Raw genomic sequence first — 18884 nt, 5'->3', positions numbered from 1 at the left:
AAGAGTTGTCAAGCACTGGAATGGGCTGCCCAGGGAAGTGGTCAAGTCCCATCCCTGGAGGTATTTAAAAGCTGGGCAGACGAGGTGCTTACGGACATGGTTTAGTAGTGGGACGGCAGGGTTAGGTTAACGGTTGGACTTGATGATCTTAAAGGTCTTTTCCAACCTAAATGATTCTATGATTCTAAATAAATCAGTTTTTCACCTGTCTCATCTTCCTCATTCACAGCCTGTGGCGCACTCTCTCACAGGCTATGAATTATTTGAGGATGAGCTGCTCTCAGCCTCTTGATGCACCTTCTACACTTTTTTCCAAAATGAAATAGTCAAGGTTTTGAAGTTTACAACCCTGGCATTACTCTTTGGCTGCAGGCTCTTAGTTAATAACATGAAGTACACCTTCAAGAGACATCCACGCAGTAGGGTAGCCAGTATCTTGGTAGGGTTTCCTTTTTGCTTGATTTGGAACATAAACTCAACCTTTCATTTTCCCCAGTTCTGAACACGTACCAGCCATCATGCTGTTCAGCATTCTGCAGATTGATCTCTCTTGCTCCCTAAGGTTTTATGTAGAATTTAAATCACGAAGCTGCTAATTGTGTACCTGGAAACAGAAACTGCAATCCAGCAAATGCTACGCTGCTCCCATGGAACCTGGATCCAGTTTTAGTTACTAAGAAGTTACTACATTTAACATCAAACCTCCAACTTCAATAGGTATCATGAAGCCAAATACCAAATTTTCCAAACCATACTTCCAGTTAGGTCCCTTAAAAATAATTACATGTTTAAGGGTGGCTGCATTCTACTGAGACTTCAGCCACAGACAGTATGCTCACGAGACGACGGGGGCTGGTGGAGCCTCCATAAGGTCGTAATTCCCTGCATATACTAAATGTAGAATACTGAAAATAATCTGAAGGAATATCTAAGGTAGTAAAGGGAGCTTCCTTGTGTAAGGCTAGAAAAAGAAGTTTGCCTGGCTACTTTGCATGAAGAAATGAGAGGAATGGAGAACTAGAAAAGAAGGGCGGCTCAGGCTGCTGAGGGACAAGACTGTCCTCCGACAGTAGCGGACCTCCAGGATTGCCTCCATTTTATGCAGTGCTCTGACAGAGAAGCAGCCTCCTGACAGAACAGAGACGGAGTGGAGCCTCATTACAACTGCACTGAAAACCAAGTGTGCGGCTCCCACTGCACGTAAATCCTCCTATAGCTTTTCCTAGAGCAGTGGCCTAGGCTGACAACTTTCATCTTCAGGACAAAGACTGATCAACCAGCACAGAGGAAACATACCTGCCGTCCGCTCGAGCCAGAAAAGACAAGCTCATCTGCCTGGATGAGCAAGCAAAAGTATTTAACAATTGTGTTCTGTGTTAAGATGTAAATACTTCAGAGAAAACACCAGTTATGAAATTCCAAAAATTCCCCAACTGAAGGAACAATGGTGAAGGAAAAATATTTAGGAATTAATCATCAATTTGTGCTCATTTTCTTTTTATTGTTTCTTGCATAAAGTTTTTTAATTTACTCTTGACTTCATATCTTCTCATTTTTACTACCTAGTTATCTCCACAGGATGGATGCAAAAAGATTTCCATCAGCAGATTTAAAGAAAAACATTTCTTTCAAGCAAGGCACAAAATTTAGATTTATTTATGCAATTTGATTAATCCCAATTTTTGTTTTACATTAAGTACAAAAACCAGCTTGAACGTAGGTGTAAATACAATTTCCACAAAGTAGTTCAATGAGATTTAAAATCAGTTATGTATCCAGAACTGTAAAGCACAATTAAAAGCAGCCCAGGATATACAGATTGCTAACCGTAACTGCTGAAAGAGCTCATAAAGTACGAGTATATTTAACAACCTCCACTAATAAGTTATCTCTTTTCTAATCTTTCATTTGAAACGCATTTAGCAATTCTGTACCCAACAAAGGAAGCATTAAAGAATGAGAAGTGCAGGTAAGTTTTACTCAAGCTGAGGCCTAAATGAAACACATACACAATCAAAAATTAAATAACAGAACAATGACTTAAATATTTTGGTTGAACATTTCTAAGAACGTAAATGCTAAGATAATATAGAAAAATAGCAACAGGTTCAAAGACTTATTTACTTCTCAAAGAACTCATGGTGTACTGTAGCTGCCTGAAATATTTTAGAAAACCATATTCCAAGTTTGGTACATTCGTATTTTCTAGATGACATACATTTAAGACAACCATCCATTAACTTATTTACAAATAGAAGCTTATTCATTTTAAAATCTGTATTAAAAAAATCAGTTTTGGCACTACCCATAAGGCAATGGATGATACGTACCTAAGACAGCAAATCACATAATGAAAGCATAACCAGAAGAAAATCATATTCTTTAACTTGTCATTTAAAGAAAATATGATACTTTAATTATAATTAAAGAGGAAATTAAAGAATCAGAATTCGCAAGTTACTGAAACACTCTATCCAAAATACTGAAGATTCTTTTTATGTGCAACAGGAAATTGCTTTAATCTGTGAAGCCACTGTGTCATATCTTGTGGGAGTATCTGATATTTCTATGGTTATTAAATTATCAAGCTAGTTTTATTAGCAGAAAATACCAAAAGTTTAAGGAGAACATGATTTTACTTCTTAAGTAAGCAGAAGAAATATTACCCTGAAGCCTAGCCTTTGTTAACGGTCTGTAAAAAAAAAAAATCCCAAAGGTAATTTTGCCATTCATTCCACTGAATAAAGACCACAGTTTCAAACTGGTTTTTTTTATTTGTATGAATGGTTTTAACAACTTCCTTTTTGCATTTCCATACGCTTCAATGATTGTTGAACCTTAAAATTCGACTTCTCAGTGTTGCCACATTTGCACTGCAAAGACTGCAAGCCCAGATTTCATAAACTGTGTATTTCATTCAAATTTAAAAAATAATCTTTGCATTTATCTTAAATTTATAAAAAGATTTTTTCAAAACTTAAGGCAAAAACAAGTTTTATTGGTTATGTTTCTTTAAATCTGAGCAGGTGTACAAGGCTGTTTAAATATCAAAAAAGCTAACTCCATATACAGTATTACCAACAAAAGTAAAGAATAAGGCAGCATGCACCCTTAAGATGAAAAGAAAATTTAATTTTACAAGATGTTTAAATAATCCAAAGGCAAAAAGTGTCTGTCTCCTCTAAGAGTATCTTCATAAAACATGGAAATTTTAGAGGACATCAAGTTACTAAAATATTCCATTCAACGTTTATACAAATACATTACTACAATTATAAGTTTACATACAGTCAACTGACATCTCAGTGTTAACTAATTACTTAAATTTACAAGACAAACATAAATAAAGCTGTTAAAACAGGCAAGTACAGTACTGATCTATCATTCAGCACAATGTATTTTGTATTTCTTTCACCTCGAAAAGAATCAGATTAGAATTGTGCGAAGTCGTTCTCCAAACCTAGAAATAAAATAAAAGAGAATTAGGTATATCTATGCAGGTTTTACACAGCATGGGCATATTCCAAATGCCCAAATCCTGTTTTCAGGCATGTAATTTACCATTTAAGAACCTTTTGTCTGTTCTCAGAAGAGGCCACAGTCTTTAAGGTTATTTTTAATAATGACATCAGTTACAGCATCAAAAACAAACTGCACATTTTTTGTGTCTGTGGCACATGTGAAGTGAGTGTAGATCTCCTTCGTGTCTTTTCTCTTGTTCAGATCTTCAAACTGACATTGAATGTAAGCAGCTGCTTCTTCATAAGTGTTTGATCCTACAGGGAGAAAATTGCTCAGTAAGCAGGTTTCAAACTGAGAAAGAACACGATGCATGCTGTATCTTTGAAGGAAGTGGTTCTTTGGAAACTGTTAACCTAAATCTGAAGAGAAGTAATTCCACAGCCATTGTTTTAAGATACCATAAATAAATCTTAAAGGAAACCTTCCGGACACGTCTTTAAGAATAAAAACTAAGGACTCAATTCAATTCCAGCTGCAGGAAGAGTCTTTCCATTTACTTCAGTGGCAGATGGAGCAAGTCATTAATGACCCATCACTATTGCCTACATTAGGATATTTTGTTTCCTTCATTGAGGTTATTCAATTTCAGTTTTTATGTTTTTAAAAGGTTTGGGGTTTTCCCAAACTCTATTAAAGATATTTGGCATATATATTTCTCCTAAGCTTTTTACCTCCAACATGCTATTTTCTGTGCAATGGAATAGCCTGAAGTTACAATGAAAATGATACTTAAAAAGGCTAAGACTTGTTAAATGAAATAATCATCTTTTGCTACGTATTTCCCGAATAAGCCATCTACTTTAACATACATTTGCACTCCCTGTTCAAATAAACCGTGTACCCCAGGGATTCCTGTTAGTGAAAAAAATTACAGCTAAGTATAAAAATAGGAGGACATCAGAAAAAACAACAGGCTAAGTAAATGAGGCCAAAAAGAGTTGCAGCAGTAACATGTAAATGCTACCAGTGGACCAGCATTATTCCACCTAGGTAAAAAGATTAATCTCACTTAGCACTATTTTATTTGTGATCCATAAAAACAACCCCTCCCCCATCTTAAACTTTATTTCATTTAAATATTTTAGACACCTAGAATTATTAAACTCCTCCTGATTTGTGCATCAAAAATGAGGTAATTAACCAAAAATTACTTTACACCTGCATCCCCCTCCAATACCTGCATATTCAGGGTAGCAAATAGTGAGAGGACTCCTTTTGATTTTTTCTTCAAAAAGATCTTTCTTGTTCAGGAAGAGAATAATAGAAGTGTCTGTGAACCATTTATTGTTGCAGATACTGTCAAACAATTTCATGCTTTCATGCATCCGATTCTGTATTTGGAAGAAAAAACACCTTGTTGTATTTTATCAGACTTCAGTAGTAAAATCAGGGTACATATTTTTAATTAGTTACAAATGAACCAGATAAGTTACAAAACTAAGTTTCTATCATACAGAATCACATTTTACCACAGAGAAATACAGAAACGCCAAGACAAAGGACACTTTCATGAGCAGGGTTTAAGCAACTACTTTTTTTTTTCCCCTCTTATTTCCAGGCTTAAGCTATTTAGTATTTCAGAATTTTTTTGTGTGTTTTGACATTTTGCAGTACAGATATTCTACAAGAGTTGCTGACTTACATAGATTTATCTTATACTGGTTAGATCTTCTGGAAACTGAAAATTAAAGTCTGCACCTAGCTGAGATTCCAGCATAAAACCCAATAGTTCTATGAAGTAGAGAATCAAGTGTGCAGGTTTTTTTCCTCTTAGCCTAATTTTTTACTCTGTAGAAAAATTATCCAACATGTAAGTAGTCTGCCCAAGCTCCAGTCATTTAAGTAGCAGGATGCTATCTATAACCTACTTTGACTACATTTGACTTGAAAGGGGTTTTTTTATTTCTCTTTCCTCCCCCCAAAAATTTTGTAAGTTGTAGAAGATGAGGAAGAGTGCAGAAGTTTCTTAATGATTCACACACAATAGATAAGCATCACTTGAGACCATAAGAGCAAAATTTCTGCAACGAAGGAAAGAGATCAGAGAAACACATTTAGAAAGAAATAAAAATTGAAGACTGAGGAAGGAAAACAAAACATGTGGTAAAGTAGAAAAAGGCAAGTCAAGCAATTTCTTCTTATACACTTCTAGCATCCTTAAAGAGACTAAAATGTGTATTACTGACAATCTATCCTCATTAATTTATGCATCTTTTAAAACATGAAAGAGCGTAGCTGAAAAGAATACTTGTCTCATAGTATTCCTTCTGAGAATGAGGAAATACTTTGGAACCTGAAAGCAGGAATTCTATCATCGTTTCTCAGAGACCTTTCTCTGAGATCTTATAAAGCAGTAATACTCTAAAAGATGTATTTATAGCTTTTCTTTCAAACCTACTTAGTTTCTATCAACAACTATTCACTTATCCAACATTAAGGTACTTGCCATTTCCTCATCTTCAGCCAAGACCAAGTCATAATCACTTAATGCCACACAAAAAATAATTGCTGTAACACCCTCAAAACAATGAATCCACTTCTTCCGCTCTGATCTTTGGCCTCCAACATCAAACATTCTGCAAAACAGGAGTGCAAAGTAGGGAATGAACTTTGGCATTTCAAGCTTTCTGAATGTTAACCAATAAAATCTGAAAGTATCGAGTCTGGTCACAAAACTTTAAAAAAGGCATAAAAGTCTGCAACATTTATTATTATTTAATGTCTTGGTATAAAAAACCAGTTTTAATAAAGCCTTAAAAGCCTTTCTATACAACATTTTACAAAACACGAGCAAGTGTGAGATGAAAGCTAAACAAAACGAAACCACCTATTACTTTCCTCGCTATGTCAGTCCATATTCTATCATGCAAAAATGTAATTCTTCCTCCTACTTACAAGCAAAAGCAATTACTCCTTTCAAAAGAGGCCTGACTTTTGTGGTCAGGCATTTTCACAAGTAATTTTAACTTTTTTTCTACATTGTCACAAAAAGAGCTTAGACTTCAGCGGGTATAAAAATGTTCAAATGGCAGGAGGAAGACAGATGAGAAAGAACAGAGGACAGACTAGTTCCTACATCTCCATCCTCCTTGCTCTAAGTGGTAGAATGGCCAACTCTATATTGAAAGCCTTATTTGGGTAAAAGTGTCATACAAACAGGAAGAGAATACCAGACCAGAACAACAATTGTTAAAATGTGTGGTTATAATTCTTGTAAAGATATTCCAGCATGGCCTAAAAATAATTCAGAATTAGATTAATAATAAGGCTATCACATTGAGGGCTTTTGGTAGAAAGTAGGGCATGTAGGGTTGAACAAATCTCATTCTTTACAGGACAGAATGGAATGCAAGACAGAAAAATTAACTGAGAAACTGAACAAGAAAATTGCTCCTTTTATTTTTCGTGGACACCACAGCTCTAAGGAACATAAGAAATCAAATGCTTTATACTGATGGCAGTACTGTAATATCAATCTGTGTGGGTCTCACCTAGTTGAATAATACCTTATGGCACTGCTCAGTCCAAAAATATTACTACTGAGATGGTAACTAAGAGGTATAAGAAAACATGGAACAACTTCCTGTATTAACATAAAACTGCAGTAAAAAGTATTATTTTAAAGAACAGCAAAAATATATAAATAAAATAGATCTGCACAAGAGGCACTGTATGATTTTGGCTTGTTCAGACTGTTGCTAGCACGTACCCTGGGAAGGGAGAGAAAAATGCAGGAGACAACTTCTAGAACATAAAAGAAGTCTAATCTCCAGTTTGTATTCACAGATAGTGATTTTAGCCAGAAATGTTTGCTTCAGTTCAGAGTAGCCTCTCTGCTAGTGGTGTATTTCACCAGTGGTGCTTCTCTCTTTTTGGGGTTGTCTTTCTAATAGTACACCTAACAAACTCCCCGTTCTTTATGCAAACCATCTTTTTGCACTCATCTTTGAAATGTTTATATACTAAAATCTAGTGCTGGATGAAGTTTTGGCACCACAGTTTCACAGTGAACTCCTCAACAGCAAGTAATAAGAACCTGATGGGCTGCTTTACGTAATGAAGCTTCTTCTCCAAGTGGTATCAGTACAGAGAAATACAGGCAGACAAAAATACAGGAAAAAAAATATTTGCCACACAAAATTCTTACAAAAAGATAAGGCTGCAATATCTTTCAGAAAAGTTAGCCATTCTGAACAGAGGGGTCTTAAAGTTCGTAAGCTTTCCATCTGCCCTGTTAGAAGTTATACTGAGGCCTGTTAGGTCACAGTCCCAAAAGACTGAAATGCTCACAAAAACTGCTTAACCTGCGGATTAATTTTAAAAAGTTTTGAAAGAAGATTCAGAGATTCCACCTTCCAATACGGTAGGCTGTACACAGAGTTGTGTGCAAGCCCCTGTTTTAAGCACTTGCCTCGGGTACTAAAATTCAGAGCACCACCCATGGTTTCACTACTCAAAAGAACCACATTTTGGTTATGCAAGGTAAGCCAGAGTTTACAACGAACTAAAAAGAAATACAAGGGAGTGCTGAAAGAACTGAAGTTTGTAACAGCTGAATCTACCCCCCTTATCTAAAGAATGAAGGTATTAGAGAAGTGCTTTAATGATTCTCCAATATTTAAAGAAAGCAGAGTACTCCAATGAGATTATAAGGTGACTATGCCACATTCAGACAAATTACTTCAGTGCACTAAATGTAAAGCATTAAAGACAATTCCCCAGTCATCACTCTACTAAGCTATGTGACTTAGCTCTACTAACTGGGTGGCTTTCTGAATGGTTTATCTGCAGTTGCGCAAATTTAAGGACTTATGCAAGATCCTTTTACTACCACAATATGTTTTTGAAAGCTAGTGTTGCCAGATTTGCCACGTTCTGCTTCTTTCAGACTATTTAAGCAAAGAACATGATTCTAGTAGCCATACAAAATGTGATATGGGCAAAAGGACATCAGATATTTATTACAATTGTTTCACTTCTTTTATAAGTTTATACAAGTTGTTCCTTCCAGTCCCCAGCCTTGTGAAAGACTCTGAATTTGACAAATATTTTTTTGAGGCAGGGTGAGTGTTTACAAAAACACGATACATATCTGGAAAGTCTCACATATTACACATTAATTAAAACAGACCGATTTTTTTATTATCCCCCTTTCGTATTTTTCCTGGGCTGTAAGATTGCGAGGGGGCACGTAGATAAAAAAAAAACAACTACTGATTTAATGTTAGTGTACTACAAGACCAGGTAAATTGCACTAGAAGGGATTCAATTACAGTTGTTATTTTTAGAAAACTTCAAGTGTTCTGAGTTGCTAGATTTTTATTTTTAAAAAAAGCACAGTAAAAATAAGTAGAGAAGGAAACAAATTAGAAGAAAAACAATGACCCTAGGCTTTCTGATAAAACACTGTCAGAAACATCATAACCTCTAATGAGGTCTTCTACTCAGGTATACTATCATGCAAGTGACAATGCTCATTGCCCATTTAATGTTCCACAATGGAATAATGCCATCTTAAAACCATTATAAAGATTACCCTTGTTAGAATTTAAAAATGAAAAAAGGATTCCTTAGAAGTGTTCCTTACCTTCAGATAGATTTTTGAGGGGAAGTGTCTGGATATCAACCTATATAAATGCAAGTCAGCCACCTGCTCCTACTTATTATTCTTAATTATTCTCAAATAATTACTGATGGCTGTACCCATAGAAAGATATTTCATACTTGTATACCTTAATAATTAATACCATAAATTTTAGTCATTACTTTTGTCAATTCTAATGCTGATGTTTTATAACTTCGTACTAAAACATGAATTTCCATAAGAATTTGTTAAATTATCAGAAGAACATTTCTACAAAATGAGGTGTTCTTTGAAGACAAAAGTAGTAAATAATCAGACCCAATTTCTGAAATAGAAGCAGGATGAAGATGACTTGCCATTTGCATTTGAGATTGAAACAATAATCAAAGCTATGCTAAGCGCTTTATAGAGAAGGCTGTAATGAGGCTCAACCTCAAATAATCTAAACACACACAGTGAAACAGGAAAGATAAGATAATGAAAAAAAAATGAAGTATGCAGTATCACATAGCTAGTCATGGTTATGTACCGTCACCTTGGTATAATCAAGCCTTTTATGTCTTTAGTTCATCTTAAAAATTCTTTTTCAATGTTATGTAAGAGTATACTTCTTCAAGCCCTTCCTATAACTCATTAAGCCTACCTCCTATTTGTGTTTTGGGGAGGCAGAAATCAAAGTTGTGGTTATACAAATTTGTTAAATTACATCATTAAAAGTCCATCTTCTAGAACTTTACAGAAACTTTACAGTAACAGACAGATGAACATGCAGCATGATTTACATACTTAAAATGAAGATCTTTGAAAGTAAAGTGAGTTTCCACTATTCCTGTAGTTTTCACTCTAGTCCTGAGAACGTCCTGTTGGGTTGGAATGTAGCTGGTTTGTGCTATCCTGTCCAAGTCATTCAAGTAACTGAAGGTAAAAATAAATACTGCTTTCAGTTATTCATAAATAGTAACAAGATAATTACAAAGAATTACAGAAGTTCTAGGTCCATTCATTATATTGTGTTCAACTTTTTTACAAAATAGCTTTCTCTGAGATAAGACAAAAACCAAGACACATTATTGAAATTAGCTTCAGAGACACAAAGATATTTCATCCTAGAAGAAAGAAAACTTACGCAATTGACTCCACTACAAAGAATTCTTCTTTTGAAATCCCAAAATGCAGACATGGTTCCACGTACCATCAATGTTATTTGCACTAACTAGAACACCACCTTCATCTTTTTAACCTATTGAAGTCTAAGTTACTTTGAACTGTAACCAAAGCCCAAAATTACCCTGCATTTGAGAATAGGTATGAGAAGAACAACTCAGCGTTTTGGCCAGAATTAACGTGTTTAAGAAAATGCTTAGTACATAACAATTAACTTTCCATTGAGAATTTCTAATTGCACACATTTTTTACAATAGTGTACTTTCATTGCCAAAATTTTGTGATGCAGGCTTCTGCCCAGCATCTCTAAAAACATCAACATGTTTGTGCTTTTCCCATAGTAAATAGGGAAGGCATAATGTTCATCTTTCAGCGTAACCAGAAGTTAGCAATTTTAAGGATATAATTGTATGGCTAGAAGAACAGTTTTCTTATAAACTGGAGGCAGAGGTATCTAAACCAAGAAAACAGAGTAGAGGAGGTTACCAGAGGAAAGTAAGTGATCCTCCAAATGAAGTGCTCCATACTGAAGAAAGTTTATTCAAGTGGTATCTCTTAAGTCTAAGTCAAGAGTTCTGTCATCATGAGCTCAGCTTGTTGCCATCTACCCTCTGTACCCTTAGAACAACTTCACAAAACAAGTAACAATCATGCTGCAAATATCAGTGTTATTTCAATACAATTTGATCACATTTATACATTCAGCATGCCTATAATTACATCACTCCAGCTATAGCCTTCTCAGTTACCTCACCTGCTTGTTCTTTATTTATGTACAGTTATTCTAAAGAACAGAAGTACCTTATTTTAAGGCAAGTTAAAAACAACTTCAAACACTACAAATTAATTCAGAATAAGAAAGTTCTAAAAATTTCCCTATAAGGCCAGTATAACCGCTATGCCATTCTTTACCACCTTACCTCTCCCTCAATGAACACTCTTCCTTGACTGACTTACCATTACTTGTTGCCACCACATTTTATTTATCACACCCTTGATTACTTACTATTTTATTTTTAATGAAGTACCCTAGCATAGAAGACATATTCTGATGGTTACCTTTGCTCAACACATTTCTAACAGAGATGACTAATTAACAAAGAAAATGCAGCAAAGCTGAACCATAGGAGAAACTCTCTTCTGAAAATGAAAGTACTATCCTTGGTAATACAGATTCACATCACGTAATCAAGTTTCCTGGACATCTTCAGATACTGAACAGGTACTTGAGTCATGTTTTTGTCATAAAAATGCTATTAAAGCACCTTAAAGCAATTTTTGTCTTCCTCAAGAGGATGAAACAACTGCTCAGAATATGACTCAAATTCATAATTATACTACACCTCTTCCTTTCCAACCTTGAAGCCTTACTGGAGCATTTTGACCCAAGTAGACAATATCTTTGTCCAGATACTTCTAATTTTTTTCCATCTACATGGGAGCAGAATTCCTCAAAAGATGAGACTTCCCTTATATTCCTTTAGTTACTACTAACAAAACAAAGAGAATCTTGTTTGTCACACAGTACTTACTAGGCAGCAGAGTCATTAAGCTGGTATTCTCTAGATCTGTTGAAACAAGCTTGAACTCCACTGTCTTTCCACAGTCTCTTGATAACTCCAGCAAGCTCTGCAGTCATAAATCCTTCTTCTGCTGCTCCAGCTAACACAAAGAGTTGACGAGCATCATCCTTTAGGATGTAAACAGAATGTGGAGAGACAAACATTGAGACATACAACAGCAGTATTATCACCCATTCAGCAAATGAGTTACTTTCTTAACCTGGTAAAAGTGAATGTAATCAAACAAAACAATGTGAAGGAAAACAATTGGGTTTAGTGTTCTGCATAGGATATTAATTCCCACTTTTTTCAACAACAGAAGATGATTAGTAAACTAAATTTCTCAGTAGCTGATAAAGCCTCTTCTGATCCCTTTATAACTTGAACTAAGCTTCTATAAACAGTAGTAGTGACATATTTTGTGCTCAATCTAAAGTTAACCTTATTTGCTTATCAAATACCACAAACTGAATAGAATGGTTACACTGTATACTAGAACCTTCAGATATGCAGATGTACATTGATTGACTGAAGAAAACACATTAATCACTTAAGCTTCAAAAACCAACTTTCTCTGAAAGTGACAAATGATCATTTCTTCCTAAATCATGCATCAGGAAATAGAAAAATACTTAATACCTTTCCGGATAAATCAGTTACAAATATCCATTACCTTCATTATTCTATAGAGACCAAGTTTTGTTGGTTAATGTGATATCAAGCAAACATCAGTATTTTTAAGAGAGCAAATTCTGGATTTTAAGACTATATATAATGATTGCCATTGAGAGCGAGGCTAAAGGAATACAGAATGTCAATTCACCAGTCTCCTTTAACAGATTTTGGCCAGTTGGCTACCTTCATTCAATTACGACTGAGGAAAGATACTTTAAAAATGTTAGACCTGTAAGGCATTGGAAAAAGAAGGTAGAGCTGGGTAGAGGAAAGAAACCCACGTTAGTACTCTCCTGTGGGTAGCTACTTGACCTTGGTTATTAGCTGTGTGTGATCTAATGCCAAGGTATGTTGGCCAGAAAAATCAGCATACTTGTGGCTTGTAACTACTAACCACAGCATGTACTGTTTGTCCAATAATTAAAAGAAAGAGAACAGATGATACTGGAAAGCAGGAAGGAGAAAAGAGAGACTTGGGCACATCAGCTGGGAACTGAAAGTATTTCAAGAAAGAGAAGGATTTAAAAAAGCAATACAGAAGGTTATTCTCACAAAACAGTAAGTGAAGATACAGATGCAAATCTGTAGAAAAATCCAGTTCTGTCGACTTTGCTGTTCAAACAATAAGCTATGAAAACCCCCCACATTTTCAGGATAAGCACAGAATGCAGTGATTGTTCTAAAGGTATTATCTCCTATAGACTTAAATAATCAAAGATTATGACAGCTAACAGGGAAACTGTTTACAGATAGATTAAGTAATACTGATATTCACAGCTTGAAAACAAGAAGCTTGCAGTTCAGTCAATTCAAGGCAAACTTGAAGAGTTTTATATATATTTATATGTATACGTATGTAGTTATACATAGGAACAACAGGTATCTGATGTAGTTCAAAAAGTCTTTTGAAAGCTAGAGTAGTTAAAAATCTAAAAATGAGCATTTGTCAAACAAATTAACAGAATACTGATTACTGTGCATGTACAGGACAAATTGTAGACAACTAATAAAAATTCAATGGAGTGCACTAATAATTACATAAAAAAACAGAGCAGTAAAGATCAAAGGGTTGGGTAGTCCAATCTCGTGGACTGTAGTTTGTGCAATATGCCTGCATAAAATAAACCTGAATGACAATTCTGGTCTTGAATACTGTTCGTAGATACAAAAGGACCTACAAGTTATAGAAGCAGCAGATCTTGAAGAGGAGCCAATATATTAAGACACATGAGGGAAACAGCTTAGAAACAGTCAATTCTGTCATGAATGATGACACCATTTTATACCTAACACGGTCTGTCTGACTTTCAAACATACAAAATTTACTCTGTTTCAAATAGCTCTAACCTCTACATGCTGTAAAATGGGGCAGGGAGAGGGGAGGGGGAAGGGAAAGGGCAGGTTTTTAAAAGCTTTTTAAAAGCCCAAACATTAAAATAAAGAGTGGTCTCTGTTACCCCCATACTCCCTTTTCTAAGGATGGCAAGTGCTACAGATGCCACAAGTGAGGTAGTATGCAATGACCAAGTCCTATTTTCATTACTAACCAATGCCGGATACTTTCCTTTAATTATATTGGAATGGGGCAGCTTCCTCTCTAGGTGTTACTATTTTTATACCAGATTTCATAAATAAGATAACGTAAAGAAACTAATTTAACCATCTCCCTAGCTAATTACAGAAAATCTTCCATTCAGAAAGTGGTCCATAGTCCTTTAAAGCATATTCACTAATTGTCTCTCAAAACATAGTTACTACTTCAGTCCTGAAATATCCTGTAGGACAAAGGGAGATACACCAGTCTTGAGACTGCCCATTACTGATGCTGCTGGTGTGATCCGTGCTCCCTTGATTCAATAGCTTTAAAAAAGAAAACATTCAACTCGCTGCTTTACCATTAGTCTTATGACAGAAATAAGAGTATATGATTTTCCAAACAAACATCCCATTTGGAGTAAACCCCTCAGAAGTGTAAGGAAAAGAGTCTGAATGTAACAGTTTTCAGCAAGCGTTACAATTTAGAGCTTTTTTTTCCCCCAGAAAAAAACCCGACAAAATTACAATGAAATAGAGTAAAATTACAAAGAATATACTATAATAATTGAGGAGTAACCATACATTTTTTTTTAAAGTGAGACTGATGTATAACACAAGCTCTGAATTCCTTCTTCCATTTTTGGCTTTACAATTGGCAAAAATCTAGTACTGACGTTCCATACAAGTATTGCTCAAGAAAGAATTTGGACCACAAAGAGCCGCCTAAGTGCAAAGGGATGGACAGCTATTTTAAGATTTTCCCTGACAAAAGTTTGACTCATCGTTTATATAGCTCTCTGAAGTCAAGAAACTTGGATTACTTCAAATTTATATCATATATAAAATAGCCCTCAAAATCTTGTTAGTCATTTTATCTGCTAACGCCTAAATTTACTCCTCCTCCGTTTTCTCTTACTATGTATTTAGCAACATGAGTCTACCATCTGCCTCTTTCCAACATTAACTGCCAGACTCCAGAGAGGACTCCATTGCACAAATACTGAACTACCATGCGATAACATACTGTTGCTGCCCTGGAAAACTTTGGTCTTAAGGGAAGATAACAGCAAAAGAGATAAGCAAACGTGAGAGCCAATGACAACAAACCTTTTACTAGTCATGTTTATAACTGAAGAGGTTTCAGGTAGAATCAACATATTTACAAAAATATAACAACTATCAAAGAGCAAAATGAAAATTAACTAGTAATTTATGACTGCCAATCAGACTGAGACTTCAGATACAACTTTATGACCCACTTTACATAATCTTATGAACATTTGTCTTCCTTATGACAACCATAGATAATGCATTTTACAAGGTCACTGAAAATATACTCTCTAGTACTGATAAAGTGCTTTTTAAGCAAACAGTAAGATCTTGGTCACAAGACTTTGTCATGAATGAAGACTTTATATACTGTTCCTCATTTTCAGAGACCCTCCTCTCCCCCCAAACTATAAATCAACCTTAAGATGATGGAAAGAATTATAACAAAATAATCCTCTGAGTACCTTACATACTTATTTCAATGCATGAACAGCAAAAAAAACTTCCTCCATCTTTCCTGAAGACAGCCACAACGTGGCTAGTTCCTGCTTCAAAAACTGTACTGGTGATCATTCCATATTTTTACATTGATTTCTATGGAAATAAAATAAAAGCAGACATCCCAAACTAAGTTTTGGTGCTATTCAGACTAACAAATTTGGTGATCAATTTCAGCACTGCCACACAAAGTGTATTCCTGTAAACAGAGGACAAGCAAAACCACTTAAGCTAAGCATTTTACAGAAAGATTCAGATCATTTAATCTCCTGACCAGACTTGGGTGTAATCAGGATCACCACAGGCTAGGGTATAGGGTTAGGACTGGAGAAACGGTAAACCAAAAGCATCAATTCTGCAGACCAGCTTCAATAGATGGAATGGCAAATAGACCCATCAGAGGTTTGTATGCAGGACATTAGATTAAATAGACCTTAGAAAAAGGTCTCCTATTTCTTGTGAAAAATCCTTAATCCATATGGTATTGTGAAAACATGGGATACCAGCAGCAGGGCTATGCCCATGTCTCCGCTTTGAGTAAAATAAAGTCCTCCACACCGGGAAACAGTATGAAACAGGATCAAGCTCAGAGGCTGGAAGTGTTTTACTGTGCCTACGACCTAACAGAGAAGTGCAGGCAGTAGCTAGATGCCTACCTATTTAAGCTGTGTTTTTTTAAGGAATGTGAAGATGTCTAATTTAAATGACTTGCAGAACGTAACAGCTCACAAGTCCATACAAATAAAGAGACATGATTGCATAGCTTAATGTTTTTCAAAAACTTCCTGAGACTGTGTAGTCCTCCAAATTTAGATAGAACTTGGAGAATTGTATCTAAACCAAATAGCTGTTGTGCATCAACCCAGTGCTGATTGCTCTGTAAGTCACCTTGCCATATAAAGACCAGTGGCATTTAGTTTTCAATCAAACTTTGTATTCTACAAAGAAGATTTTTCGATATCAAGAGATTTTTTCAGGAAATAGTAATGGACGAAAATTGAAAATGAATGGGTATTTTAGCCATATATCTGTGTGTGCTCTCCAATACTTACAGCCCTGGTTGGATCACCAAAGTCTATCTTCAACCTCCCCATTGCTCTAATGATAGCAATAATGGACTGGATGGTGTTACTATAGACAACAGCTTTGTACTGTTTACATTCTTCTTCTGAATAACCGGCTTCATGGATAATCCTATGGAAGAAAAAAAAAATAATTCTCTATTTGAATAAAAAAAATATTTCTCTATCATAGTTTCTCACCATACTTACTTCATTTGTTTGACAATTGTGCTTTTCCCCGATTCACCAGCTCCTGAAAAATAAATGTGTGAAAATTCATTAGACTTTTATTAATCTTTGAAAATTCATTTAGTTTCTACACATCAAATACCTAACCAATATAAAAACCTTCAATAGTTAAAAGTACATTTGTTACAAATTCATTTTGTATTACAAAATGTGTCTGAAGCTAAAAGATTCAAAATCAAGACATTTTAAGAAAAAAATCATTCCGCTCTAAAAAGTCTTTGCTTTTTACAGAGGTGAGCATAATCTTTACACAGTCTGCTGCTGTTTCTGATGCAAACAGATGATCAGTTGTTCAACTTCAAAGGGGTCTGAAGCTCAATTCCTCTAACTGCCTTTTCAATCAACACCTAACCAAAAACCTGCTTTGTAAGTTCTTCACAGTGTATTAATGGCCTTCAGTGTTGCAAATGAACATCTTCAAACTCTTCATGGTTCTGCTCCTTGCAACCATCTTTTGGCCCTTGCAAGAATAAACCAACAGAGTCAGACTACTTTTTGTTGGAACAGATTGCATGAGGTTTGCCAGACATGCTGACACCACTCTCAATGCTCAACATTTTTTTTTTTTTTTAAAAAGCATGCTATATTAAAATACAAAGCTTATAAAAATCATTAGTTTGTCTGTCAGCAGACAGGGGAAAAAATGCATTTTTTGCTGTCTCAACAATCTTAGTTTACTTTACCTCCACTTTCTTTCGTCTGCTTCATTCTCTGAAAAAATCATGGAACTCTTAGAACTATGATCTAATCCCTTTAGACAGCATGCTCACAGTTTGTCTGTGAATTGTGCTGAATTCTACCTCCTCTTTCTCAATATGGCTTTGCAAAAGTGAGAATAATCTTCACACAGTCTACAGGCATTTCTAGTGCAAACAGATCACCAGCTGTCCAACTCCAATACAACCAAAGAAAACTCTATTCTTTACAGGTCACTGTGACCACATGAAACCACTGATAAAGGCTGTATTTATTCATCTTCAAAATAGAGCAAGAAGGGGAATCTGAGGCATTAGGAGATCTTGATCTCACCTTGATCCTCAGACTAACTATACAGCAAATACTCCTGGAAGTCATTTCCAGGCACATGAATGAAAAGAAGGTGACTGGGAATTGCCAGCATGGATTTACAAAGTGCAAACTGCGCCTAATAATAACTTTCTGTGAGGTTGGTTTTGGGGATGAAGGACACCAATGGATGTCATTTACTTTGACTCTAATAAGGCTTCCAATACCAGCTTCCATAGCATCCTTGTACCAAATTGGATAAATATCAACTTCAACATGTCTGAAAATCCGCCTAGACAGCCAGACTTAAAGGCTTGTGGCCAACAGTTTAAAATCTAGCTGGAAGCCAGTTAGAAAAGGCAATCTTCAAGAGATGATACTGGACTAATTCAGTTTAACATCCTCATCAGTGACCTTAAAGCCAGGATGGAATGCATGCACATCAAGTCTGCAGGTGACATCAGCCTGGGAGGCCAGGAAGTGGTCATAGTGTTGGAGAACAGAATGCTATTTAAAGAGACCTTATCGCCCTCTACAACTGCCTGACAGGAGGCTGTAGCCAGATGGGTATTGGTCTCTTCTCCCAAGTAACAAGCAATAGAACAAGAGGAGATGGCCTCATGTTGCACCAGGCAGGATTAGGTTGGACAAGGAAAAATTTCTTCACTAAGAGGGTTGTCAAGCATTGGAACAGGCTGCCCAGGGAAGTGGTCGAGTCCCCATGCCTAGAGGTATTTAAAAGACGGCTAGACGTGGTGCTTAGGGCATGGTTTAGTGGTGGACTTGGTAGTCCTAAGTTAATGGTTGGACCTGATGATCTTAAAGGTCTTTTCCCACCTAAATGATTCTATGATTTTTCCCACATAACCATTAGGCATGCTGAGGCCCTGCTTTCCAGGAAGTGGCCAAATGTCTGCCTCCCAATGAGAAGCAGGGAATTAATTCTTCTTTTTGCTTTGCTTGTGTGTGCAAGCTTTT

General features: G+C 35.8%; 1 protein-coding gene across 1 annotated transcript in view; it reads right to left on the bottom strand.

Annotated features, from left to right (window-relative positions):
• Nucleotides 1-2230: 2230 nt before the first annotated feature.
• Nucleotides 2231-18884, bottom strand: part of LOC104132374 (guanine nucleotide-binding protein G(i) subunit alpha-1) — a 34780-nt gene continuing 18126 nt past the window's right edge. The window contains exons 2-9 of the mRNA XM_009645651.2: nt 16863-16905; nt 16644-16785; nt 11803-11960; nt 9893-10021; nt 5969-6098; nt 4700-4853; nt 3562-3776; nt 2231-3460 (exon numbers count right to left, since the gene is read on the bottom strand). Of these exons, the coding sequence (XP_009643946.1) occupies nt 3586-3776; nt 4700-4853; nt 5969-6098; nt 9893-10021; nt 11803-11960; nt 16644-16785; nt 16863-16905 (947 nt within the window). The 3' untranslated portion in view covers nt 2231-3460; nt 3562-3585. The remainder of the gene's footprint in view (nt 3461-3561; nt 3777-4699; nt 4854-5968; nt 6099-9892; nt 10022-11802; nt 11961-16643; nt 16786-16862; nt 16906-18884) is intronic.

This window comes from Egretta garzetta, unplaced genomic scaffold (genome assembly GCF_000687185.1).
Source record: "Egretta garzetta isolate BGI_Z169 unplaced genomic scaffold, ASM68718v1 scaffold148, whole genome shotgun sequence".
NCBI lineage: Eukaryota > Metazoa > Chordata > Aves > Pelecaniformes > Ardeidae > Egretta > Egretta garzetta.
The sequence above is the reverse complement of the archived record's forward strand: the minus strand, read 5'-3'. Positions and strand labels throughout refer to the sequence as shown.